Genomic DNA, 26550 nt, shown 5'->3' with positions numbered 1-26550 from the left:
AGCCTTCGGGAGGACAAGGTAACCTTAGTGCTTTATCAAATTATTGTTTTCCCATTACCGTCAGTCAACAATAATGAAAAACGTATAATAAGCAGCTTAAATCAAGCACGTCGGCAGAATGGTTTGTGTTTGCTCGTTCTGGTAGAAGCGGAATTGATTGAAAAGCTGTGAGGTGGCATTTAGCCTCACTGGGAAGCATTTGAATTACCAGGAACAAAGGTCACTGCGAAAAAAAATAGCTTTTATTGATAGGTCAAATCAATTATATTAAGGCAACAGCAACACTGAGACAGAGTTGGTGCATAGCTCTGGTTTTCTGGCTGCAGGTTAATCTCTTTTTAAAACAAATGCAAATGAAGAGAGAGAGAAGTACAAAATGAAAATAATGGATTTTTAGAAATGACTGTCTCTTTTTTTGTTCTGATCACCGGACTTCCCATCGTCGGATTTGGAGTTCTGTGAAAGAAACATACAGAAATTATGTAATTACTCTTTGTTTGGGGTAGAAATGACAATAATACGTTAATGGTTCTCATCTGAAAGCTTGTAAAAACAATAGTTCTACATTTTAACATAGCTTGGAATAATCTAGATAGGCCTAAGTGTAAAGATGGTAATAAATCTGCAGACCTACGACTTTTAAATGAAAAGTACGACATTTTGCAAAACAGGCCTATTCTCTTTAGAGTTAGATGAAAAGATTGAAACCACTCATGTGTGTTTGATAACAGTGGCTCTTTAGTTAAACTTGACTTAAAGACTGAGAAACAAGGGGAAACAGCTCACCTGGCTCTGTCTAGATAAGACGTTCTTATAATTTAATATTTCAATAATATAATCTAAAATAATAATCCATCCTTCCATCCATCCATAATATATTAAGTGTTTCTCAGTGAGCTGGCAGAGGTGTTTTTTTACCAAACTAGCCATTTCTGTTTTTTTACCCTTCATGCTTTAAGCCAACGAGCTCCTGACTGGAGCATCATATTTACCATTGAGAAGTGATAATGTTTTTGCTCTTCTCATCTCAGTCTTGACTAGAGAGTAAAACCTGTCAGTGTGATGTTCGTGCATTAGACAGGACTCATCCTCTACCTTGGATTTGAAGAGGAGGTTGATGACGCCCTTTGAGCGTCTGTCCGCGGTTCGGTCAGAGGTCAAACAGAGCGACATGCTCTTACTGTCCCTCCTGGATCTGGAGCCGTCCACGTCCTCTGGGCCTCCCACCACAGCCAAGGACAAACCTGCGGACACAGACACACCCGAGGATTCAGTGTTTGTGTCTCACTTGTTACCAACTCTGCTTCCTCCTGCAGCCTTTGTGATTTGTGAGCCTTTTTTTTCGGACTTGCAGCTGTTCTACCGATGAGCTGTGTGTTCTGGCAGTACCGGTGGCCCAGTGTCTGTGTTCAGTGAGGCGACGCAGCTTGTGGTCAGCGTTGCTAATCGCAGGCGGTGTGTTAACACCAGAGTTGATGCTGGCTCCAACGTGGGCAGGACGCCAGTGCAACATCAGTGAATTGTGCTTTAATGCTCTGTTCTGAGTGATGAAATATAAACTGGATGAAACAGTTCAGAAAATCTGCAACCGACGCGTCTGATTCACTAATTTGTGTTAGGTCAGGTCAGGCAATTAGTGCCACATTCTCCAGTTTCTCCAATTTATCCCCGACACACACTCAACTACATTATTCTTTCATGAGCTGGTTTATGTGTTTTTAGAGATAGTTGCCAGAAAAGGAAAAGCAGCAGTTTCTCTCAGCTCTAGACTGTATTTTAACTTGTGTGGGTGCTTGTGTTGCAGGTATACAGAAAAGCAATTGTAATACACCACAGCAGCAGGTGTGTGTGTGTGTGTGTGTGTGTGTGTGTGTGTGTGTGTGTGTGTGTGTGTGTGTGTGTGTGTGTGTGTGTGTGTGTGTGTGTGTGTGTGTGTGTCACCGGTGATGGCAGGCAGGGATCTGGAGTTGGCGCTGGTCAACCTCACATTCCCTTCGATTGGATCAGACAAGTTGGTGTCACTGCGGAACTCCTGTTTCTTGGACAGCTAGAGGGAGACAGAGATCACACAGAGCTCAGCAGCAGCCCCCCCCACAGACACTCAGCTCTTGTGTTCCTTCAACATCCTGCCACGTGACGCCTCTCCTCTCTCCGACTCTCACCCGTTTGGAGTCCAGCGTGTTCGTCCTGTCCCTCTCCTCCGTGATGAAGATCATGCTGCTCCTCTTCTTCTTCTTCTTACTTTTTCTCAGTTTGACCTCCGCCTCGCCCACCGTCACCACCCCCTCGTCCACTGTGCCCACGCTCATGCTGCCGCTGGAGTGCTGCAGGGTGGAGGACCAGGAGCTCGGGGACTCGGGGGGGAAGTCCCTGAATGGAAAGTAAAGAAATTAAATGGATTCAATATTTATTTTTAAATCTGTTGCTCTGGGGTGAACGGTTCCATAAAGAATCCATATTTTTAATTTAAGGTAAGTTGTATGCTCAAAAACAATAATAATAACTTGAATTTATATATTCAAGATACCGAAAGATGCTTTACATGTGTCACTAGGGACAAAAATAAAAAAAAACTAAAGAAAATAATCCACACAAAACAGGACAGAAATAAACAGCAGTAATAGCAGGTGGAGTTTGAGGAGTTTTGAGTTTATGCCATTCATTTAAAAACTTTGGGGCCATTTTATGACAACATTGTGTTTGTATGTGTCCTGCAGATGAGATATATCATTCAAGCAGTTAATATTAGGTTCTCTTAACACTCTGATGTAAGATTCGATAGGATAATGTACAATGCAACGCGACAAGACACGATGAGATAAGACAAGACAATACCAGACACCACACAACACAAGGAAAATAGAAATAATACATCTAATGTTAACAGAATATATAGTGTAACAGAGTTGCACATGCAAGATATCTAAATGTCTGTATCAACACATTAGGTCTGTGGTTGCCACCTGTCTGCAAAGGTCTTGGTTGGAGTTCCACACTCAGATCCCTGCAGGGAGGAGATGGAGATGATGGACTGACGGAAGGAGCGCAGCATGGAGCGTGGACGAGTGGACTTCCTCCCGACCAGGTCCGGCTGCAAAGTTACACAATGTTACATTCAGGACAGTGCTGCACAGAGTAAAAGAAGGTTACTCTTAAAAAAAGCAGGCGGCATATCATCACTCCCACTCATCATTAGTTAAATCTCCCCCGAAGGGCTCGGCCAATTAACAAGGTAATGACCATATTTAGCCCCAATCACATCATCCGAGCCCCGTTCTGGTTGTGGAGGAATTTAAAAAGGTACAAATCCCTCATCAACACTGTGCTCAGAGGCTTTTTCCTTGGGAGCTGGGATCTTTGAAATTTGCCCAGGTCAGCTCATTTAGAGCTTTATCAGCGCAGCTCTACCACACTCACTCTGTGTCCAGTCTTGTGGAGTGAAACAGGTTTTTTTATTACAAAGAAACGCGTTTTTAGTCAAAGTTGTTTCTCACCAGTTCTCTCACTCCGTACTCCTTCTCTACTTTCTTCCTCAGCAGCTTGAAACACTCCTCCATGCGCTCGTGGAAGGGACGCAGGTCATCGCTCACTCTCTTCCCGTGGAGGGAGATTCCCGCGCCCAGGAGCGGGGTCTATGAATACAAATGTCTTGGGGTGAGCAGGACAAGCAGAAAGAGGAAGAAGGAACTAAATGTGGTGTGTACATGTACCTGCCATGCGATGAGGTCTTTGAGGCGCACCAGTTTATCTCTGTCCTCCTGGTGCTGCTCGTTGTACTCCTCGGTAAAGAACGCCTGATCCAGAGGAAACATTAAAAACTCATCTAAGCGATAACATATGTCTACCTGCTCGGAAACGTGTTAAATCAGTCACCGGCTTTTCCCACGGAACACTGATCTCCTCTTACGTATGATTTCATAAAATGTAATGGTATTCGAGGGGCAGCACCTGCGATATTTCATGTTGTGCATTCATTGCATTTAATGCTATTTGAGCTGCAGAATTTACACTCCTGTCATAGCTGGAGCCTCAGGAAGTGAAGCCGATGTTTGATACAGATTTAATTCAAATTGTTTCGTCATGAGAGAAAAGTCCGTGCGGTGAAGCTGTCTCCTTGTTGTCGGGGGGGCTTCAAAAACAATATTTCAATCAGAAATCTTTCATCACAGTGCCTTAGAAATTAAACAAAAAATCCAAGCAGTCCTATTTGATTTAAAATAAAAACCACATAGGGAATAACAAGTCAAAGTTAATTTAATCTTGTTGTCGTTTGAATGAAAAGATGAAATAGACTTTGAACTCCACTGATGTTACACTATTTTAAAAAACGTTAAAAATAATAATAAGGCAACCACCGATTGGTCATAACACACGTTTAAAACATTCAATTAAACCAATATAAATGATCAATATTCTAATCTATGCCCATTAATCTCTGTTTAACTCACATTGAGGCTTTTATTCAATAGTGAGCATTGAGCCATGACACTGTGTCCTTTAGGAGTCATGACCTGATCGATTAAAGTCTCTTGTTATAAAGTAGATTATAAATGGAGCCGGAGACAGATTGTAGATCACCTTTTCATACTTGGCGAAGCCCCCCATGACGGCCGGGTCCACGATGCCGTTGAGCAGCATGGAGAGGGGGTTGATGGGAAGGCTCCAATCAGCCTGATACTGGTTGATCATGGTCAGGATCTTCCTATTGGTGGACTCCATGGTCTCTATGGCGTTCTCCAGTGGTGACAAGGTGGTCTGGGGGAGGTGGAGAGAAAGATGACAGAGCAGAGGAAAGGAGGAAGGAGTTGATGAAGGAGCAGATGGGCCATGTTACACAGGAGGAAACAAATCTGACAGTCAACACACAACTCAAACATGTAACACGTGATTTTCCCACATATATACTCACATGCTTCAAGTCAGTAGACTCAAACCAGCGCAGGATCCCAGGCAGCTTATACACAGTGGTGAAGGTTGTGCGTTCAATCCACATCGACTAAAACAAAAAGATGGAGAGGACAGAGAGAAGGTCTTTAGTCAGACACACAGACGCACACACACACACACAAACACGCACAGGTTCTGGAAATAACCATGGTCATCAAATACTGTAAAAAAACATAGAATTGATGTAACCCTTGTTCTTATATACAAGACCCTGCAAAGACCTAATAGCCAACAGATTGCTCCTATACTTTGCTGCTCATCTCAGTTACTCTCCTTTTATCTTGATCAGGTTTTTCAACAGTTGTTACTTTTTGTGAAATTGGTTGGCTTTATCTAATTATGGATTTTCTCCTTTCTACCGACGTTGTAAAATTGTACCAGTGGTAGCGATGTTAGTACAGTATCGAATTAAGTTTCTTTAATGTTAAGCCGCATTTCAATCGTATTTCCCCCCTGAGACCATGGGAAGCTTTGCAGGAACATTCGTTTCCACCACAGGAACCAGGGTTTAAATTGAGTTCAGAGGAGAAAATGATGGTGGTGGTTTTTTTTCTATAATAAAAGCTAATATTATGATACTTTAATACCTGAATCTAATGTCGCATTCTCCCGTAAAACCTTGTCTTATCATATATTCATCCTGCACTTTGCTGATAAATCCTATTATTTTATAAAACAGGGTTTTCAGCGCGATTCAAATGCTGAGTAAACAACAGCCTCTTGAATATTTTCACCGTCCCTGTGCCCATAAATGTATCTACTTAAAAAAAATAACTCACAGCAAACTCATTGTTTGGATCCCCGGGTCCTTTCCTCACAGGCCTGGAATAGTGAAAACGCTGCACGTAGTTGGCCTTGTAGAAGCTAAAGAAAATCAAAGGGGGGTCAAAATGCTTTTTCAATTCTATCTAATATATTCACATGTATTTATATTTTGACATGAAGATACAAGATTAGAGTGACAGACTTGATGATCTGGTCAGGGACGGGTTTGTTCTTCAGGCGAGGAGGGATCTCCAGGACGGGCTGCACGGTGAAACACTGGATATCTGGTTCAACATCTGTCAGGAAATCAATCAACTCAACGTGACAGAGAGCATCTCCATATCCCAGCACAGTCAGATAGCTGAGGGACACTGGGAAATAAAGTAAACCCAAATTGAGTTTAGATCCAGACTAAATCTGTTAGATATAATAGATCTAATGCACATCTGATGACTGAGCAAGTTGTATTGTTCCTGGGTGAAAGGCTCCCTGGTATTTTCTTCTCAGTCGATCTCCTCATCCCGTTATTCCCAAAGCCGTTGCATGTATATATTAATAAAACATTTTCTCTTGCATTTCTACGCTAGCATGGCTCCACAGGATTGACCTTCTCCTCTTTATATGCGCATAACAATGTCCATCTGTGTGTTCTGCAGCCTCAAGGATACACTGGAGCGGCGAGTTCCTGACGTCGTCTCCCGGCATCGTGGTGGTGTTGAGGCGCACGGCGCTGGGAAACTGGCTCATTAGCTTGTTCTGGAACTCTTCTCTGCGCTCGTACTCCTTCCCCCGGTGGATAAACACCTTGTTCTGGAGGCAGGTGGGACAATTGTTGGTGACAAGAATGATAACACATTCCCTGCAGGGTCAAGCACCTGTGTACATCTCTGACTGCTTCTACCTTACTGGCTCTGAAACTACAGAACACGGAACTGCTTCATTCATTCAAATCGGTATTTGTCTAATCCTCTTCTATCTAGTTTTGCAAATATGTGCTCATGTTTTAATGTCTGGTTCCCTCATTATTTCTCCATAAAAGTTCAACAATAAATACACTTTACTAACATACTAATGGCCATATTAACCCCAGTTTTTCCTGTGATCTCTATGTGAATATTCTCTTTTTATAATCTTGGCTGTTTTCAATGGGATTGTCCATCTCCAGCTGGCAGAGACTACATACGTGGGCCTGTGTTCGTCTGCTCACTTTTCTCTGTGCTCCCTAACGGCCCCATTGACTGTGTCACACCCCCGACCACAGCAGATTAACCACATATACTGAACGGAGGGAGGAAAAGGAGTAGAATATTTAAATTCATCCACAGATCCACAATGTTTCCCATAAGGTACCCAATGTCCCATTCTGTTAACTATCTGCTGATGTGTTTAGAAACTTGTCCACTGCTGCAGATTTTAACAGCTTAGCTCCAGTCGCTGCTGATAATTAAAAAAAAAGGATTGAGATACTTTACCTTAGAAAAAGCATCGGAAATATAAGTATTGCATGAAAAAGCCTCCTAAAGTAGACCAGCACAAAATACAGTTTAAGTTTGAAGTAAGATTTAAAGAAAGTTTTTGTTGGTTTGCCACATCCGATTTTATTAAAACTTGGTGGAAGGGTGGGGTGTGAGGCCGAGAGAGAACCTGTTAACTCATGGAGCAGATTTGAGAAAGTGGGCAGATCCAGGAATTTCTTTACACTTTTTTGAGTTGGCAAATCGGACCATTTCCCTTGAGGGAGTTATGCACTCTCTAGCATCATCAAATTATGAATACAGTGTGTAAACAGCTGCTGTAGGTGTACCTAGTTTGACCTGCTTTATATTCACAGCTTGGGAGAGGTAAAATATTAGAGGCAAAAAGATATGGAAAGTGCTAGTCTATTTTCTAATGATGTGTTTTATTTTAAAAACTGGTAATATTATCTATGTGTGAAATCTCCATATACAGAGTAACTATACAATCAGAAGCTGTCAAATATACATAGTGGAGTACAGAGTACAATATTTCCATAGCAATTTCTTAGAGTGGATGTATGAAGCCGCATATAGTGGAAAAACCCAAATACAAGTACATTAAAATTTTAATAATTGAGTAAATAAAGTTAGCTGCTTTCCACCGCTGGTCACTACTGTGTGTGTTGTGTGAATCAGTGTGTCTCTACTCTCTGAAAAGTGAGAATCGTGCACACTAACCCTGAGGAACGGAGGGTAGCCCTGTCCATAGTACCCCACTGCGAAGTAGTCCTGGTTCGGCCTCAGGATCTTCATGATGTTCTCGTAGAACTTGGCTTGTTTCTCCTGCAGAGAGAGACCAAGTGATGGAGAGAGACACAGGTTCAGATGTGTGCAGCCATAGCAGCTTCATCAGCTTGTGCCAATGATAAAGATACACTCGGCAGAAAGTCTGGCCTTTGGAAGGTGATAGATGGAGAAGAAAAATAAAGGGTGCAGCATCCAAGGGTAATGTCTGTCATTTATATAACCACATAAATTCAGCATTAGCTGGTGGAGCCACTGCTGCAGTTACATAAAGAGAGAGAGAGACTTTTCCATTAATGGGAGTGTTGGTCTCTGTGCGGGGGGGGTGAAGGGGACACAGAGGAGACATAGCTACTGCGCCACAAGTGTCGACTTTTAGGTTTGGAAGGAATCACTTCATCCATGGTGCGGAAGAAGGGAAACAAAAGAAAGAGAAGTGGGACAGAGTGAGGATGGTAACTGATTGTTGACGATGAAGAATCTGAGTTTTGGTGGAGAGGCAGCTCACATTCGAATTATTCAGAAAAAGAGGAAGTTCCCCCTCAAGTAAGTTTGAATTTTTAAACACGGATGATTGTGCTGAATTACTGATAATGCTTGAGAGTTTAGATCACATACTGAGAGTGGAAAGTTGTTTTTGGGAACAACATGTTCTGAGGTTCAGACAACGTGTGACTGTGCAGCACACAAGCTGCAGGACAATTTGCATAAATTGATTTTAACTGTGAAAAGCCGGAGACCGAAGCAACACTATTGAACAGATGTACAAACAGTGTTCACAGACAGAATTTAGCAAGAGTTCAGCAGTCGCTTATTCACTGCTTGAATAAATTGCAAAATTATCTTACGACTTCAGACAAACCCTTGAAACATCTATAAACGCTATAAACGGGCAAAACACTGCATGAGGAAACAGAAAAACATGTAGAAAAACAGATCTTGATTGTTGTAAAGTAGAGATGAAAGTTCGAGAGAGTCGTGCATTACCAGTCTCTTGCTGAGTAACTCGTAGTCAAAGATCTCATTCTCGTACTGTTCCGCCAGTTCCTTACACAGAGTGATGGCCTCCTCCCACATCTAAACACACACAGATACACACAGGAGGAGGAGAAACAGAAGTGTCCTTCGTTACACCATCTGCTAATACATCCACAGCAGCTGTCGCGCATGGTGGGAATTCATCTTGTGAGAATCTTTCTCTCCAGGCCTCTGGGGAGGAGGTGGAGAACGTCTCTGTCACCGCTTCAGAGAACGTGAGACACGGAGGGAGAATACAAAACGATTGTGACACCGACACACAACGTAGACACAATGATGGTGTGATTTCAGCTGTCTTATCCTAGAAACACTGAATATATGATATTATAAAGCAATATTTTCCAAAATAAAAAACTGAGCAGGGAATACTGAGTGTAAGAGCTGTCAGATATGTTAAATGAGCAGCTGAAAATGGTATTCATAAAGGAATTCTTTTTCCAGAGTGAAAAATCTCTTTTTAATTACCTCAAACAAGGATCTTATGTTTTCATCCCAGTGCTAATGGTTAAGGGAAGAACCCCCTTCAAATTCTGGGTGTTGATTTACATCAGGAGGTGGCTCCAGGATTTTTGTATCACTTTCTTAGAGGGGTATTGCAGGATTTTACATGTGTAATGTTGAATAACAATTTGAGCCATTTTTGGTGGAAGAAACTACTTTTCGTAGACATTTTGTGGACCGTTGCTGTTGAGCCCTCGGGTAACATTGTAACTGCTGCAGCTGCAATGTAGCCGCCGGCAGAGGTAATAAACAAAACTGATTCCAAAAGTTTTTGTGCCTATCATTTACCTTCCAACATTTACATATTTGTAACCAGAATACACCTTTAACATTGCAAGATCAGATATTTCTTTTTACATTTTCAGAGACTTTCTTGGATCTTGCCAAAACTACTTATAGTGAAATTCAGTGCAGCTTGGTTGAAGTCAAGGGGGCTATCAGGCCTTGGTGGAGGTATCCCCCTGGACACATCTTTTAAAATCATCACATAAGAGAAAAGAGATGGAGGATCCCGTAGTCTAAAGTGATGCTGACCTTGCCCTTGTCAAAGTAGTCGATGATGGTGTCGTAGAGTCGTTCTTTGAGCTGCCGCTGGGTGTCGGAGCTGCTGAACTCAAACTGGGGGCTGCACATCTCATCGGACCACTTCAACGGCGACAGGAAAGAAGAGAGAGGTGTGGGAGGAAGGACAAGGGCAAAAAGTGAGATATAGTGCAGCACTTATATATATATTTTTATCGCTGAACCAGAAAGAAGATGCAATCTGTCGTCCCATAGATCATCATGTTGAAACAAGAGGAGAACTTTCATCGCTGTAATAAATCAGCATTAGCCCTCAACAGAAGCGCCCACACACAACCAGTAACACAAAGATCATTTATTATATAAATGAGACGATAATTCATCTTCTATTATGTAAATTAAAAAACTAAACACAAAACTACATAAGGGATTCCAAAACCGTCCTCTCTGCTCCGAATGGTGAGGAAGAGGATTAGATCTGTGTGTTCCAGCCCGCTCCTTCTATTAGTGGGAAATGGACATGACACCACCGACACCGAGGATGAATGGACATTATAAAAAACATTATAGAATTCACTTGCTTTGATGTAAAGATACTAGACAGAGAGATGAAGAGAGACAGCCAGATATGACCCATCTTCCCCCCGTGTCCCTCTCTGTGAGCCTCTAAGTGTCCCATAAAAGACATGAAACGAGAAAGAGGTCACACACACTCAGACACATGCAAGAGAAGACACACGCACACAAACCTGAGCACACACACACGCTCACGGCATCAATCACCATAGTGATCGAGCAGCAGTGGCCGACGCCGCGCCATAAAATAACCTCAGAGCTTCATCATTTGGACATAAACGATGTAGCGACCATTTATCAGCTAATAAAAAGAAAAAAACTCTTATTCGTGGCCGAGAGAGAAGTGGTTAGGAGGAGCAAGACACGGGATCCAGCATTAGCAAAGGAAATATCACTTTGTGTGTGTGTGTTTGTGTGCTTGTGTGCGTATCCCACCTTGAGCAGGCGAGAGTGGAGCAGCAGTGTGTATGCTGCCTCTGTGTAGTTCTCGCCCTCCAGGTGAAGGTCTCTCAATTTGTAAAGGTACCTGAAGACAGACACACAATCACACACAAACAGAACTTGCATCAATTTCATATGCAATGTATGCACGGCTCCACTAGATGCCGCTGTCGTGCAACGTGAGGACCTGTATATTGAGAGCATGTATTAATCCCGTGTGTGTCACTGTCTCACTCACTCAAACACACATAAATATGCCCTCTAACATGTCCACAACATGGAAAGGTCATTTAAAAGCACACACAGACACACAAGCACATTTGAACTTGTTTCTCTTTAATGGTGTGACAGAGGTTTGCAGCCCAACAGCGTTTAGAAGCTTAACAAGAGAAAAACGGGAACATTTGGTTCCAGATGAAACCAAATGACTTGCTTCTGTTTTTAATTTGGATCTTTATGTGCGTCTGTTTCCGGAAACATGTTGCCAACCGGCCAGAGGCTCAACTTTATAGGGACGCCATTAAAGCAAGTGGCTTTAGGATGTTTTCTTTTTAAATGAATAATTCCCTGTATGCTTGGGTAGTGTGGATGCACTCACACGTCATTCACGTATTGTTTCTACCTAAATGCTCCCACTGTCTTTGACTTCACCTCCTCTAATCTCCTCCTTCTTTAGCTCTCTCCTCTCAAACCTTTACCCAACACTTGTCTGGCTGCAGATCCTGTTTTATCTGTTAGTTAGGACAGTTGTGTTGCTGTTTTACAGTGTGACGCAACAACAGAAAAAATAATAACAATAAAACATTTGCTCCTTCTTTTACTTTTCCAAGTGAATTACGACAACAATTATCCGACTGAACCACACTACATTTTCATTATAGGAAGGTTATGGGTCTATAGTGTGTTGACGCGATTACTGCAACAATACTCAACGCATAAAAAAAGGAATAAATGTGAAGTGTGTTGTTGATGCATACTGTTTTCATACAATATAACAAACGGAGCCCAGATCACAGCTGTGAAATGTGAGAGAATTGGCAGATGCAGGTCAATCAGCACCGCAGCGATTTCACAAGACAAAAAAATGAAATATTAAATGTTAAATAATAAATTTCATTTATTAGTTACATTTTAAGTGTCATTCTAAGGTTCTGAAGTCATGTTCTTGGTACGTCAAGAGTCAATTTAGCAAGTTAAGTATCTTGCTTGAGGACACTTTGGACTGGGAATCAAACCAACGTCCTTTTGGTTAGTGGACGACCCTTTCTATCTCCTGATCCACAGCCGCCCAATATGGATTGTGTGATTAATATGCAGCACATATGTAGCAACAGGGACACAGCACCTGTTTCTTTTTCACGGTGTCTACAACTGCCTGTTTTCGAAGAATATTTTTGCTGAAGTGGAAATACATGTATGAATCATCATGAGCTGAGCAGGTTCAGGGCATCAATGACAGTTTACTTATATAATAATGAGTTCTGAATGGACAACTCAGAGGTTCTTCTATGTAAAGGTTTAGTGAAGTAGACACTATTGTGGAGTGTAGGAAGGAAATTCTGATTGACTGTGCAGGGAAAATTATCTTTTCTCTATCATAAACAGGTTTATTTATAAGAGGAGGTAACTTTCAGGATGAGTGGATATGGAGGCTTCACATTAGCATCAAGTGTTAAGTAGCACGCACAATATACAGCAGGGTCCCCATTGTAAATGTGAGCAATAAAGATGTAAATGTAATATCCTATAATTCACATGCAGGACCTTTACATAATTGGCTTTGGGTTTTGTTGCATGGCCGGTGGTCATTTAGTTAGATCTTAGTTTAAGTGTTTAGATACCATCCTAAATTATACAACAAATGTGCAGTGATTAAACGTATATTTGCTTTAAACCATGTTTGTTTGCTCACATTAACTCATGAGCATCCCGAATGTTTCCATATTCTCTGCAGGGTAGACGGAGGCAGCTGACCAGCCACGGAGCCGAGCTCGCATTCACACACTCCGATCACTAATTACAGCCATAATCCGTTGCAAGCAATGCACTGAAGGACCTGAAGGGATCTGTTACCCTCCCTGCCCCTCTCTCCCTCTCTCTCTCTTCTTCCATCCTCCTTCCTCTTCACCACTTCCTGTCTCTTCACCGCTCCCTTCCTCACTCCCAGCATGTCTGTCTTCCTCCCTGCTCTCTCTCCAGTCAGACTAAGAGTTGATCCCTTGGAGTTTGACATTAATTCAGTGGGACTCATATAATCCCTTGTCAGATTATGGAGCCAAACACATGTGCACGCCCTCAATCACACACACACACACACACACACACACGTGCGTGCACATGCAAATGCATGCAAGCACAATGCAAAATGTATATAACGTCAAATACCTGATGTACATCCCTTCACGATTGATGTCTTTGTAAAAGTTCTGCAAAATAAAAAATAGGAGTTGGGTTAGTGTTAATTCATTTGAGTGTGTGTGTGTGTGTGTGTGTGTGTGTGTGTGTGTGTGTGTGTGTGTGTGTGTGTGTGTGTGTGTGTGTGTGTGAATGTGTGTGTAAGAGAAAGAGACTTTTTAAAAGAGATTTTCTAAATCACTATGATTCACTGCAACGGCTGGAAGTTTTGTGTGTACAGTCAGTGGCAGTGGTCTTATATGATAAAGTGGTTGTACTGTTGTGTGTGTGTGTTTCATTGTATACCCCTGACAGCCTGTTGTGTTAATGTGTGGGAGTGTGTGCGAGGACAATTTACGCAGCCCAAACTCCCAGTTTAATGAAGTTTAATGACATCTACAGAGAACAGTAGAATGGAACTAACTGATGTTGCTCACCTCCCATCACCAGCACGAGCCAACAGATGCAATAACACAATGAAGGCAAAGCATATTGTGCATATATTTTTATCGGCATGCTTAAATTTTTAGGGTGAGGGTTGTTGGCACTGATGCATTTTTAATTTAAAAAGTCAACTTTCTTCTGAAGGCTATGAAGATCAGATGTTTTCATCATAGCAGTCGCCTTTGTTGCATCTGTAGAATATACAACAACACAATATACAGTAGAACTACACTATCATCGCACCGCACAAAAGACAGCTGTTCAGAAATAAGTGTCACTGGAAGGACAGCAGTTGTTCTGGTAACACTGTAGGTGTGTGTTTCAATGTGTTTCTCCAGTGTACCGACTGGAGAAAAGGCATCAAATACAAATGTGAGTTAGTGTGTGTGTGTGTGTGTGTGTGTGTGTGAGTGTGTGTGAGTGTGTTCTCCCCGAGTGAAACTGTGAAAATCCGCAGAGGGGAGTTTTCTGAGTCGGCCAAACAACTGAAAGAGAATAGCTAATGGGCAGCCATGACATAAACACCTCAGCTGTGTGTCAGCATAATACATGAAGAGATAGGCACACACTCCCATCCACTTAATCTGATCCTGATACTGAGCGTTAGCGTCTCAGAAAGAGGAACTATGTGATTATATCTGACGTGGAGACAATCGCCCGGTTGGAAGACGGGGATCCATTTCTAAACCTGAGAATACCGTTGGGGGGGGAGAATCTGATTAGGCGATCACAGGAGAGAGAGGACGTGGAACAGACAGGAGCTGATGCAACCGCTTGCAAAGAGTCAGAGACCAAGCACAGACGGATCTTTTGCTTTAGATCGATCAGCAAAGAAATTAAATGTGGGAAAAGGGAATATAAAGATCTCGGCATTGAAGACAAGCACATATTTTTAAATCTGTGGTGCGAATGGATGAGATTATCGATGAGATCTGTTCGGAACAAACTCTCGACTAGCTGAAGCTGAGTTAATTCTTTCAGAAAATAATGAGTTTATTGATTTGCATTGGAGATAAGCAGCTCCTTGTTCCAATCTACAGCAGCAAAAATGTGCATGAATTACAAGGTTATTCAATAAATGCAATCTATGGTGCAAGTCTATGCATGACAGATTGTCAGCATAAAGGAGATTTTCAAAGATTATCCGAGCATTAGAGAAACATACAGAAAACAAGAGATTCTGAAATTCCTGGAGAAAAGTCTCACACACATATGAGGTAAGGTAGGATTCCTTCTAAGCCCTGTACCCACTTGGACATCTTTGTTGTGGAGGAGGAGTTTTTTGAAGCTGATCGTCCCCACAGGTATTTAAAAGACGGGGGGGGGGGGGGGGGGAAGCTAACTGGTGCACTTCAAAACACAGCGGGACCTACCAGCAGATTGACGGTGCAGCTCATGCGGTTGTTGCGGCTGTCGTCGCTCATCACGGTGCGGTAGTCGAGGAGACGGATCAGGAGTCCCTTCACCAAGGAGACAAAGTGCTCCACCTCCGGCCTCAGTGTGAGTTGCTCGGCAGCGCAGTCCAGGAGGCTGAGGGACAAACGTCCATTATTACTTTACATTACATTTAGCTGACGCTTTTATCCAAAGCGACTTACAATAAGTGCATTCAACCCCGAGGGTACATACCAAGAACAACAAGAATCAAGAAAGTACAAGTTCTTCAAAAATAAAGCAAAACTACAAAATGCTATAAGTAAGTGCCATTTAAGTGCTAGTAAATTGTTAGTTTCAAAAATTGTTAGTTATTTTTATTTATTTTTATTCAAGGTATAGTCTGAAGTCCACGTTAATCAGCAGAGACGTCTGAGAAGAGTCGCCTTTGGGTTCGGTGAACGGCTGAGACGCCTGTGACTTGTTTTAAAAAGTGAACTAAACATTTTTGCACCAAGTGACATCATGTATTTGAATCACTATTACTTTTTTGTACTTGTTTATATAGTTTTCTAGTATAATTACCTTTGCTAAGGGGGTTATGTGTTCCCCTCTGTCCGTTTGCAGGATTACACATAAACAAGTGACCATCAGGCCCATATAAGGAACTGATATCGAGTGTGTGAGATTGGTGCAGCATTGGTGCAGGTACGATTGCTAAGATGTATCTGAAACACTTTTTAACCTTATTTGTTGAAATCCTGTTCACGTCCCGACAGCCATCAAATAATGAGGACGGTGTACGTGTAGAAGTCAGAGAGCGAGTCATGGAGAAGTCGGCTTCTATCATATGTCACCAACCCTCACTTTAATTGAACTGTTGGGCCTTGGCTGAGGTTTGTCCTCTAATGAGTGCTACTCTATGAGTGAAGTAATATTTAATACTCGAGCCTACATGGTCTCCAGCAGCTGCATATATCGCTCATCGCCCCCTCCGCCCTCCACCTCGTGGTCCAGCTTCAGAATAATCTCATTCTCAAACTGTGGGAGAAACAGAGAGATGGAGAGAAGGAAACAGGGGGAGACAAAATGGAGAGAACAAAGCAAATGAGAGGAGGAGGGAGAACAAAAATCTATTATGCAAGCGTAATTAAGGCGTCCCTTTTACTTTGCTGTGATGCTTCACATCTCAGGAAATCGATGGAGGACTTTGTGTTTGCATAAGTGATTTTCCAGTGTTTCCGCTGATGCCTCTGTGTGGCTATGTGTTAAAGTGGGATGTGTCCCTGAATGCTTGTAAGTTTGTGTGTGTGTTAACACCTTGTGGAAGTTTCCAGAGTGTGTGTGTTCACAGGTGATCATGTCGAAGAAAATTGGAATGGTGGCTCTTCTCAGCTCCTCCTCTGGGATCAGGGTCATCTCCAGGATGGGACCCACCATGCCGGGGATGAAACAGATCTTATGGCTCCCTGAACGACCCAAGCCACACACACACACACACACACACACACACACACACACACACACACACACACACACACACACACACACACACACACAGAGGTTGAGTGTGTATTAATGTGAAGGTTAACACGCAGAACGAGAACGGACGAGAAGACTAGATTTCGATCTCACCTAGTTTGTACCAGATGTCACGGATAGCAAAACCAATGAGTCTCCTCATATCTCCATATCTGAAATGAATAGAGCAAATACACAGAAATCAGCCTCTTACTTTCTAACAAGTGGATTAATACCTCAAGACCTAAACAACCCAGTGGGGAAGATAACACTGTGCTAATGTGGCTCCAACATAAACAAAATTGAATGTCTACATCCGGGCAATACGTGGTGTTAATAGGCAGCAGGGGTGTAAACACAGATAAAAATAGATCACAAATTAGGGAGTGTTTCATCAGAGCCGCGAGGGCAGGCGTGGTGAATAATGAAATTATACGGCCTCTTCTCACTTGGCAAGAATCTTGTTCCTTTTGGTCGGCGAGAAATGCTGAAGCTGCAGAGACTCCTGGGTAATAAACGCCACCGCTAAGTGGAAGTAGTTATTCCACAACTAGACGGCGAGGAGGTAGAGGAAGACAAAAGAGATTTGAAATTTTTAAAAAAGAGCAGCGGTAAATATTCAGCTTTTGGTGTAAATACACAAGGAAACACACTGACCTGGACTTCAAAGTCATCGTTGTTGAGGAACTTGTGGTTCATGGTGTCGGCGTAGGTATTGATGGCTCTCAGGAACACCCTGAAGAAACACACACACTTGTTGATGGAACTTTGGATAAATAAGATACTGCAACCGCACTAAATCATATGACTGTTCTCTGGTGAAACACATTAATGCTGGTTCAAATATCACATTTATTAGCACATTTTTATGAAGAGAATCTACTTTCATGAGTTGAACATACGCCACCCATTGTTTTAAACCGTCTCAGACAATGCTCACATAGACTCAACACCCAACCTCTCTACGTCATGACATTTAATTTGAAAAGGCTAACACCCTCTAATCAATAGTGGGCCGGCCCAGATACCCCTCGTGAGTTGGAAGTCTGCGCTCATCTTCTAATCTATGCTGAGACTAAACTCCTAAACCATCACATCGTCCACCCTTCAGAGACGTCCCACATCCTCGTCCTCCATGTCCTCACACACGGCTGCTTCAGCCCCTGCTCTCTTATTTATGATAGAAATGTCATATTAAGTTGAGGGCTTCTTGCCTCCGGGGTTTCCTGACGGCCTAGACCACGCCCACCTGTGGCAGCGGTTCAAACGGCTCGCGACCCCCGTGCTCCTCAGACATGGTCGCTTGATCCTGGGATGTCTCAGCCGCAGCCGCATAATCCAGCAGTTCAAACAACAAGGAACAACTGTGATCTCTGGTTTACCTTATAAAACATTTGTGTGACAAAAGTGTCTGAAGTTGTTGTTTATAATCTATGCTATATGTACAGTGTTAGATCTGTGGTTGTGTTGTGGAATTTCCAGGTAGAGTCACTTTAGTCAAATCTTAGGGGTGAAGATGCATTTTAAAGTTTGTTATCAAAGAATTAAATAAATGAGAATCTGTCCCAAATCACACTGCACAGGGTTTCCCCCAGTGCTGTATAGGCCTGGCGGGCCGCCAGGCTTTACCCCCCCCCCGCCAGGCTAAGCGTCGCATGTTTGTTTTATTTAAAAAAAAAAAAAAAATCCGTCACTCGCACACATCAACAACACTTCACTTCCTCATTGAGCCCCGATCCCCAAGCAACCATCCTATTGGTCCAAACAGTCACATGTCCCACCCAGACGCCTTCACTGACCCTCGGACATCAGAACGCTCCTTCAACACAGTGTTTTACTGAACATACGTCGTCATACGTTACGGTTCATTGTTTCTGAAATAAGAGGCCTGACTGCTATGTTGACAGCAAACTTGAATTTTTTTTAATATTAAGTAGGGCTGCCACTAACGACTATTTTTCTATCGATTAATCTGACGACTATTTTATCGATTAGTCGATTAATCTAAACGATTAATTTTCCTCCAAAAAAATCAAATTGAACATTTCAATTCAGTTAATTTTATTTGATAACAACAAACTGTATGTCACCATATAATGCAGCACAAAACAAAATGTAAACAAAGGCTCAAATATTAAAGTGCAAAACTGTAGGTTTAAACTAGCAACTCCAACGTGATAAAAATAAATAAAAAAGAGGGCTTATAAGTTAAGTCAGCAGTGCATCTCAAAAAGATATCAAAGTATCTATTTAACCCCTTATCAAAATAAAAAAGTTAGGTGTGCATATTAAACAAAGTGCAACATGTTTAGAGTATAAGAAACAATGGTGTCCAGCTCAAAATCCGACTGATTTTGAGCTGGACACCCCCCCCCCCCCCCCCCCGCGGGTGCCTTCTAGCAGCCCTACCACCAGGCTTAGCAAGTTTTCTGGGGGAAACCCTGCTGCAACATATTTGTTGTTTTATTGGTTCAGTTTTATCCTCGACATCCGCTCTATTATATGCTTCAGGTAACAGTGCAATGATGCTTCAGATTCAAACCCCTCAGTCACACTGACAGGTCCTAACAGCACCGTAACGCTGTGTGGGCCGGTGTAGCAGTGAGTTGTGACTATATGCATTTCTGCAGTTAAGCAGCAAACCTGCTCAAGCACCATCCATCCGTCATCGTTATCCAGTGCCAGCCGTCACTCGCTCCTTTTAAGTGGAACTTTTTCTCTCTATCTACACATCTTCACTTCTCTAATCCCAGTCTGCAGACTCCTTATCTACCTGTCGCTTCTTCATCTTCGCTCTCACTTTTACCTCTTTGCCTTCTCTCTTCCCATGAGACAACTCCAGCCTCCTGTCTAGACACACACACACTTGTCACATCAGCTGTTTTTATCATTGCAGCCTTGATCCCGGCTTTACTATCTCCGACTTTTGCCTGTGTGGGTTTGTGTGGATGCACAAGTCACTGCAGACTTAAACAACCCTTCAAAAATACACCGAGGCAGCTGTGGCCTTTACTGGTGACAGACGCAGAACTGAGAAGACGGGGTTGATGGTTCAAATCCGGGGCAGTGTGGTACCTGTTCTGCACCATGATCATGGCCATCCAGTCAGAGGGATACACATGTTTTCCAATCAGGTCCTTGAAGAGCAGGAAGGATTCCATCAGGAAGTCCTGCAGCGAAATGGACAAGAGAGTAATGAGTGTGTGAATAAGTAGATGTTGGTGCATTAGGATTTTTTACTTTGAAACATAAAATGTAAAATACCCCAACTTACTTATCCCTGTCTGATCGTTTTCTGGATGTATCTTTGTTTTTGCAAGCAAGATCACACAAAAACAACAGACCAGATTTTTATGAAAATTGGCGAAAGGATGAGATATGGGTCAGGAAGGAACACATTAAATGTGGGTGCTGATTTGGATCAGGAAATAGATCAATGGATTTTCTTTCCACTTTCCTTAACATGGCGTTTTGTAACATTTTTCATAGATTTTCTCAGTGAACAATTCACGGATCTCGATGGGGACTGATAAGCGTGAGTACCAAGTACTAATCTGGGTCTAGTGAATTTGAATTTGGTTCCATGGGGGGACTGTCTGGCCACGGGGAGGAAGTTCTATTTTTAGTTTGAAAAATGTGTTGTTTTTTTTTGTTTCTAACAATCAAAGTAAATTTTTAAGAAAGTCGACCAGTGTTTACTTACCACGAGATCAGTGGTTCCACTGAACGTTTCTATGTATGTGGCATAATGACGATCGTCCATCTGACTGAGGATCGCTGTCATGCAGGCGACCACCCTGGACTAAAGTGAGAAACAAAGGGAGAAACAAAAAGAAATGCATCATTACTTTGTGCAGCTCCTCTTACACTGAGTGCTACACATCTAAAGTAGTCTCATATATAATTCATTATTAGGCTTATTTATTTCTGGACAATGTCCAAAGCCTCCTAAAGAGAATTTCAAATTGAACCTCACACCAGTTCTGTCAGGGCAGAGGAGAGTGTGATATGGAAAGAGGACAGTGTTAATGACCACTGGGCAGCAGGGTGTCTGGGCTTGTGCTTTTGCTTGGAGTCACGTCCCATTTGTCTCATTCCACTCCTACAATAATGTTTTGTGATCCCTCCCTCTGCTCTGCCACATTGCTGCAATGAAGTCAATCCAATCATCCATGAACTATATTGTTTATCCTCTGAGCGTCTTGGTGGGGCTGGAGATAAACCCACCTGACATTTATTCAGAGAGACAGAAAATGTTCAGGTATTTCCACTTAGGAGCTTTCACACAAAAGGCTTTCGGGTGAAATCATCCTCTGGAGTTTGTGTCAGAAAAACACGACGGAGGGATGAAAAATGAGGAGCCTGCTAATTGAAGATGGAAGATGAACCGCTCCTGATGTGGTGACAGCTTTAATCTGATCAAAATGGGCAGAATGAGTGTGTTGCTGCTTGTGTACGCACTGTCTGCACACAAACACACACAAACACACACAAACACACACATGCAGCAGCCACGAAAAGACAGGAAAAAGTCGAAATATTAAATCTTTCTACTTTTTCCATCACCCTCTTTATCCCCCATGTCAGTAACAGGATTAAGAACACACACACACAAACTCTGCAGAACTACTCTGCAGTTCAGTACTGGTTTTATATCCAGTGTGTGTGTGTGTGTGTGTGTGTGTGCGAGTGTATGTGTGTGCTGAAGTGTACGTCATGTGTCATACTGCCCTACTTCGGACTAACTAGTCTCCTCTGAGGACTTATGCTCTCAATCTTCTTTCACACCATCGAAAAAACAGAAAAACCTCAAAGGGCTAAATCTGGTGCTGGTGTCTTCTCACGTGAAAGTGTTTCATCAACACATCACGTCTTCATGTAACAACATGCAAAGACACACAGGTTCGACTTGTCTGCACCAGTAAAGGAACTGGTTGGTGTTTATTCGACAGGCAAAGGGAAAGAGTTCAGGGCATGTTGAGCTGAAGGGCTTATGCAACAGTGAGGAGATTACTGACAAACAGGACACAGATGCCAGAGAGGTCTGGGATTTCTCTCCCTCCTCCTCCCTCCTTCACTTTCCCTCAATTTGTCTGTCTATTCTATCAATCTGGCCACTCACATTAATAATGCATGAAGAGCTTTAAATTCACTCTTTCATCAAAATGACAGGAATTGCATGACATGAAATAAATCTATTTTAACCTTTGCCAAGATCCCACAGAGGCTGCGATGTTTATTACACCCCAGAGAAAGCAAATGCCCAATTAAACATACCACACACTGAGTATTTATATTGCTGTATATAATCAGTGCTGGGAGTAAACCAAAAAAAAGTTGGGTGGCCTGAGGATGGCGCTGGAGAGAACATCACAGGGTCATGAAAATCAAAAGGGTGAATTGTGTTAAACCCTCCGGTAGCATTTTGAAAACAGATAGCACTTAGTGCATATATCTGCTGGCTGATTTATGTCTTCTGAGATGCTGCCACTACACCAACAGCATCCAACTGAGTACCATCACTGACAATGAAATGAAGAGGTATTTGCTGGATCACAGTTGGCAATGCCCCCCTCCAACAGATTAAATTAGCCCATGCAAATGTGGATCCCTTGCAGCAGGAAAACACATTTATGTTTTTGTCCGACCTCCACACTCTGGATGTGAAAGATCTGTGTAGCCATTAAACCCAGCTGTTATGACCCAGCAGCTAAAACATGACTTGATATCCCTCACGTCTTGGTTTGTAACCAGATTAAAAGCAAACAGAACATTTCATGTGAACATGGAATTGTAGAATTTCATCCTATGCACTCATGGTGTATTCAAATCAGCTAGTGAGAAATCCTTGGCACACCACAGACAGACAGTGGTCTTTAAGGGTCTCTGCTGCTCAAGAGGCAAATGGCAGGATTCATTCACATTACTGTGATTCAGCAGAGGCTTGAAGATTTTGCCAATCTGTGACATTCTGGCGATTTACAGGTAAAAAAGGGGCCTAGCGGTCGATAAAAACTGGATTAAATTTGGTTAAAAACGGTTATTTCAATGGCGTTACTTTTAAAGTCTCTACAGGAGCTCTTGGCAAAAGCAGTTAAAAAGTAAAATCCTCTCAGGGTTATTGCATGGATTTTAAGAGGCCATTTCTGCTGTGCCACTGCAGCTATGTCCTGCTTGATTCACCCACACGGAAATGCAGGGAGCATTTTAAGTGATTGAAGCAGAGCAGTTCCAAGTTTTCTAACATTTGCCACCACTAGAGTCATATAAATCGTATTGATCTGTTTATTCTTATAACTCTAGCATCGTTTTTAATGATACATTTATAGCTAGTAGAGTTCAAATTCATCACCTCCTGCCCTCAATGGGCAACAATTTATTTTCAAACAAAGGAACCTTAGGAAAACAGGCTATAATGTACAGTTTGACCCTTTTCTACCATCAACTTTCACCAATTTATCCAAGTAATGTCAACCATTAACCTGTCTCTATAGATCCCAAAACAACTAGATTGCTTACTCAAGTTTTAACCTATAACTCTTCTTTATTTGATGACTCTGTCTTTATTGACAAGCTATGAACCTGAGACCTTTAAAGTAGTACGTTTTAAACCCTCTTCTTGAAAAGCCTATTGAGTTTCATCCAACTATCTGTCCTACCTTCCCTTTCCCTGGAGGAGGGACTTCCCTAAGATCCCTGAGGAAGCAGTCGCCCATCTCAGATGTGTGACTGTGATGTCTTGTAAGATGTTCATACTGTTTGTGTATGCCAATATTTATTCCTCTATATGCAAAAGTTTGTCAAAAGTTCCACAGGGTTCTGTACTTGGCCCACTTCTATCAACCTTACACATGCATCCTTTAGTCAATATTATTATGAAACTTCCATTGTTATGCAGACGATACCCAATCATATCTTCAATGAAGCCAAATGAAATGAAAATCAGTTGTGTGGACCATGGCTTAAGGACATAAAGACAGTAATGACCAGCCATCTTCCGTTCAAGCAATACTGAAGTTATTGCACCTGGCCCCAAACACCACAGAGACATATTATCTTGTGATAATACTCTAGACGGCATTGAACACTGTAAGGAATCTTCAGGTAATCATTTATCATAAGGGACTGCCTGTTTCCACATTGGTACTATTGTAAAAATTGTAAATTGTAGGAAAGTCCATTTGTAATTCTGAGTTGAACATGCATAATTCCTTATCATCAGACTGCAAGTGCAAGTAGGGGCAGGAAATATTAAAACAGATTTGGTCAAATTCCAAATGGTGTTAATAAAAACCTCCACACCTAAAAAACCCTAATGGTCAGGCACCATTGTATCTTAAAGAGTTGATATAACCAACTACAACAAAGCGCTCATAGAATGCAGGTTTACTGGTGGTTCCTATAAAGTCTCCAAAATATAAACCAAGGCTTTCCTGGCCTTCAACTATCAGATAGGTGCAGGAGGCAAATACCTCCCTGTTTTAAAGAATAGCCTGAACAATTTCTTTGTTGATAAAGTTTGTAGCTCTGGCTGGCTCAACCTTGCCTTGAACCATTCCTGTAGCTGTGCTGCTTTAGTCTAGACTCCCGGGGGCCTTCCCAAAATGCACCTAGCTCCACTCTTCTCCTCCCCCTCCTCATCTGTATGCGCTCATATCCCATTAACGCACGTTACCAACTTGGCTTCATCTCTCTCCCGTGGTTATTTTTGCTTTCGTATCTCTCAGTCGCTTTTGTCCTCTCGCTCTCTGCAGGTCTGTCTTCCCCTGGAGCTGCAGAGTTATTAGTCCTATTAATATTAAAGTACATCTCTATGTGACACCCGCATCCTGAACCTGCATCTCTCTCTCTCTCCCCCTCTCTCTCTCACTCCCTCCCAACCCAACTGGTGGAGGCAGATGGCCACCCACCAACCAAAGGCCTGCTCAAGGTCCTTGCCTTTTAAAAGGACATTTTTCCGTGCCACTGTCGCCAAGTGCTGACTCATGGTGGGATTGTTGGATCTCTGCAAATAATAACACAGAGTACAGTCTAGACCTACTCTAAATGGAAAGTGCCGTTCTTTGTGTATACATTTCCCTTCTGAAATTAGCATGAGAATGATTTCCACTCTCAAAATAGACTCACTCTACATTTTTTTACATTCCCAATTTTAAAAAAGTGCTCAGGTTTTCTAATCCATTTAATGAAGCTAAATATTTCTTGCACGTTAGTTACAACTGATACTCAATGAACTAGGTGCACATGGATCATTCGTATGTCCAAACATCCATCCATCTGATTGCAGATTTTTATATATTTTTTTTCATATATATTTCTTATCTTAAAGAGACGCAACAAAATAGGACCAAATACACATATTTAAATTCCAAGCTCACAAAAACAAAATAACAAGTACCCACTCAAATAACTCCAGGTCGACTGATGCCTTTTACAGCACTTCATTAAGTCCATATACTGCGTGAGCTTTCCTCACCACCGTTCCTCATTTCTTCTCATCTTCCCTGCTCTGTTATTTCTTTTATGGCGTCCCACCAGGGGGAAAGTTATTATGGCGCTCACTGCTGTGATTTTTCAAAAAAAAATTCTTAACATCATAGTTTAAAATAGTACATCCAGAAAACAGTTTTACTGAAAGCCTGCAGCACTGCTCAAAGTACCATCACAGACACACGCTGTCATCTCTGACCCCCCCCCCTCCCTTTACGCCTTTTTCTTCTCCATCACCTGGGGGCTGAGTTCAGAAGTAGTGGGGGGATGAAAGAGGGAGAGAGAGATGGAGTGTGTGCGGCGGTGAGGTGGTTGGAGTGTTGGTATGAGGCAGAGAAATAGCTTGAGTGTCTGTCCTTATGCATGTTTGCATTCCAGTGTGTGTGTGTGTGTGTGTGTGTGTGTGTGTGTGTGTGTGTGTGTGTGTGTGTGTGTGTGTGTGTGTGTGTGTGTGTGTGTGTGTGAACACGCTTGTTCATTGTTCAGAAAACAGATCGATGTGTCTCTCAGACTCTTTCCCAGTCAAGTTCAAAGAGGCACAATCAGTTTCTACAAACAAGGACGAGAAAGCAAAAGGGAGGAAGAGAGGTCCAGTGGAAAGAAATCACAGAAATGAAATAGGAAACTTCTCAGCTAACGCACTTTATTATTACTATACTATTTGTCCTCCTCCCTTTCCTGGACTATCATGCTCCTTTTCCCATCCTCCTATAAAATCATTTACCTTTCTATGCATGTTTTTGAAGGCCCCATGTGTTGCACTGCACCGTGGCTGCTTATGTAACATGGATAAACATATTCACACCTTCACACACACACACACACACCCTTTTGCTGCTCTCATACATGGTCAATTGAAAAACAGCGCAAGGTGAGTGAACCACTTTGCAGAGAGCATGTTATTGCATGCATTATTTCAGATGGTGGGAGGGATACTCACCCGGATGCTGCATCGAGGGACCACTCTCTCTCACACACACACACACCCACACACCCACACACACACTAGATACAGGTAATAATTCATTGGCCACATACACACTTCGCTGAAAGGCATAACTCAAAATGCAGTTACATAGTAACTTATACACTATGCAGACAACTCTATTATTAATGAGACCCCTACTACTGTTTATTTACTGACCACAGAGAATAAACCAGATCTCAAACCTTGCCTAATCTAAACCCTCTCCTTCTCCGATTTCTGAGCTGACTCGAGTCCAACATCTTACACTTGCCCATTAAAAAGTGCATGCGGGCAAAATGTTTTCATCTC

General features: G+C 42.3%; 1 protein-coding gene across 1 annotated transcript in view; it reads right to left on the bottom strand.

Moving 5' to 3' along the window:
• Positions 1–220: 220 nt before the first annotated feature.
• The window catches only part of LOC133011544 (dedicator of cytokinesis protein 2), a 111710-nt gene continuing 85380 nt past the window's right edge, over positions 221–26550 (bottom strand). Inside the window, exons 27-51 of the mRNA XM_061079287.1 lie at positions 20488–20586; positions 19860–19954; positions 17442–17520; positions 17234–17334; positions 16899–16957; positions 16584–16732; positions 16219–16304; positions 15263–15419; positions 13437–13477; positions 11046–11136; positions 10047–10157; positions 8961–9050; positions 7908–8012; positions 6381–6522; positions 5915–5996; positions 5727–5811; positions 4910–4996; positions 4579–4755; positions 3711–3794; positions 3495–3632; positions 2964–3091; positions 2163–2370; positions 1942–2047; positions 1096–1244; positions 221–456 (exon numbers count right to left, since the gene is read on the bottom strand). Coding sequence (XP_060935270.1) covers positions 394–456; positions 1096–1244; positions 1942–2047; positions 2163–2370; positions 2964–3091; positions 3495–3632; positions 3711–3794; positions 4579–4755; positions 4910–4996; positions 5727–5811; positions 5915–5996; positions 6381–6522; positions 7908–8012; positions 8961–9050; positions 10047–10157; positions 11046–11136; positions 13437–13477; positions 15263–15419; positions 16219–16304; positions 16584–16732; positions 16899–16957; positions 17234–17334; positions 17442–17520; positions 19860–19954; positions 20488–20586 — 2712 coding nt within the window. The 3' untranslated portion in view covers positions 221–393. The remainder of the gene's footprint in view (positions 457–1095; positions 1245–1941; positions 2048–2162; positions 2371–2963; positions 3092–3494; positions 3633–3710; positions 3795–4578; positions 4756–4909; positions 4997–5726; positions 5812–5914; positions 5997–6380; positions 6523–7907; positions 8013–8960; positions 9051–10046; positions 10158–11045; positions 11137–13436; positions 13478–15262; positions 15420–16218; positions 16305–16583; positions 16733–16898; positions 16958–17233; positions 17335–17441; positions 17521–19859; positions 19955–20487; positions 20587–26550) is intronic.

This window comes from Limanda limanda, chromosome 10, assembly GCF_963576545.1.
Source record: "Limanda limanda chromosome 10, fLimLim1.1, whole genome shotgun sequence".
In the NCBI taxonomy this organism is placed as follows: domain Eukaryota; kingdom Metazoa; phylum Chordata; class Actinopteri; order Pleuronectiformes; family Pleuronectidae; genus Limanda; species Limanda limanda.
The sequence above is the reverse complement of the archived record's forward strand: the minus strand, read 5'-3'. Positions and strand labels throughout refer to the sequence as shown.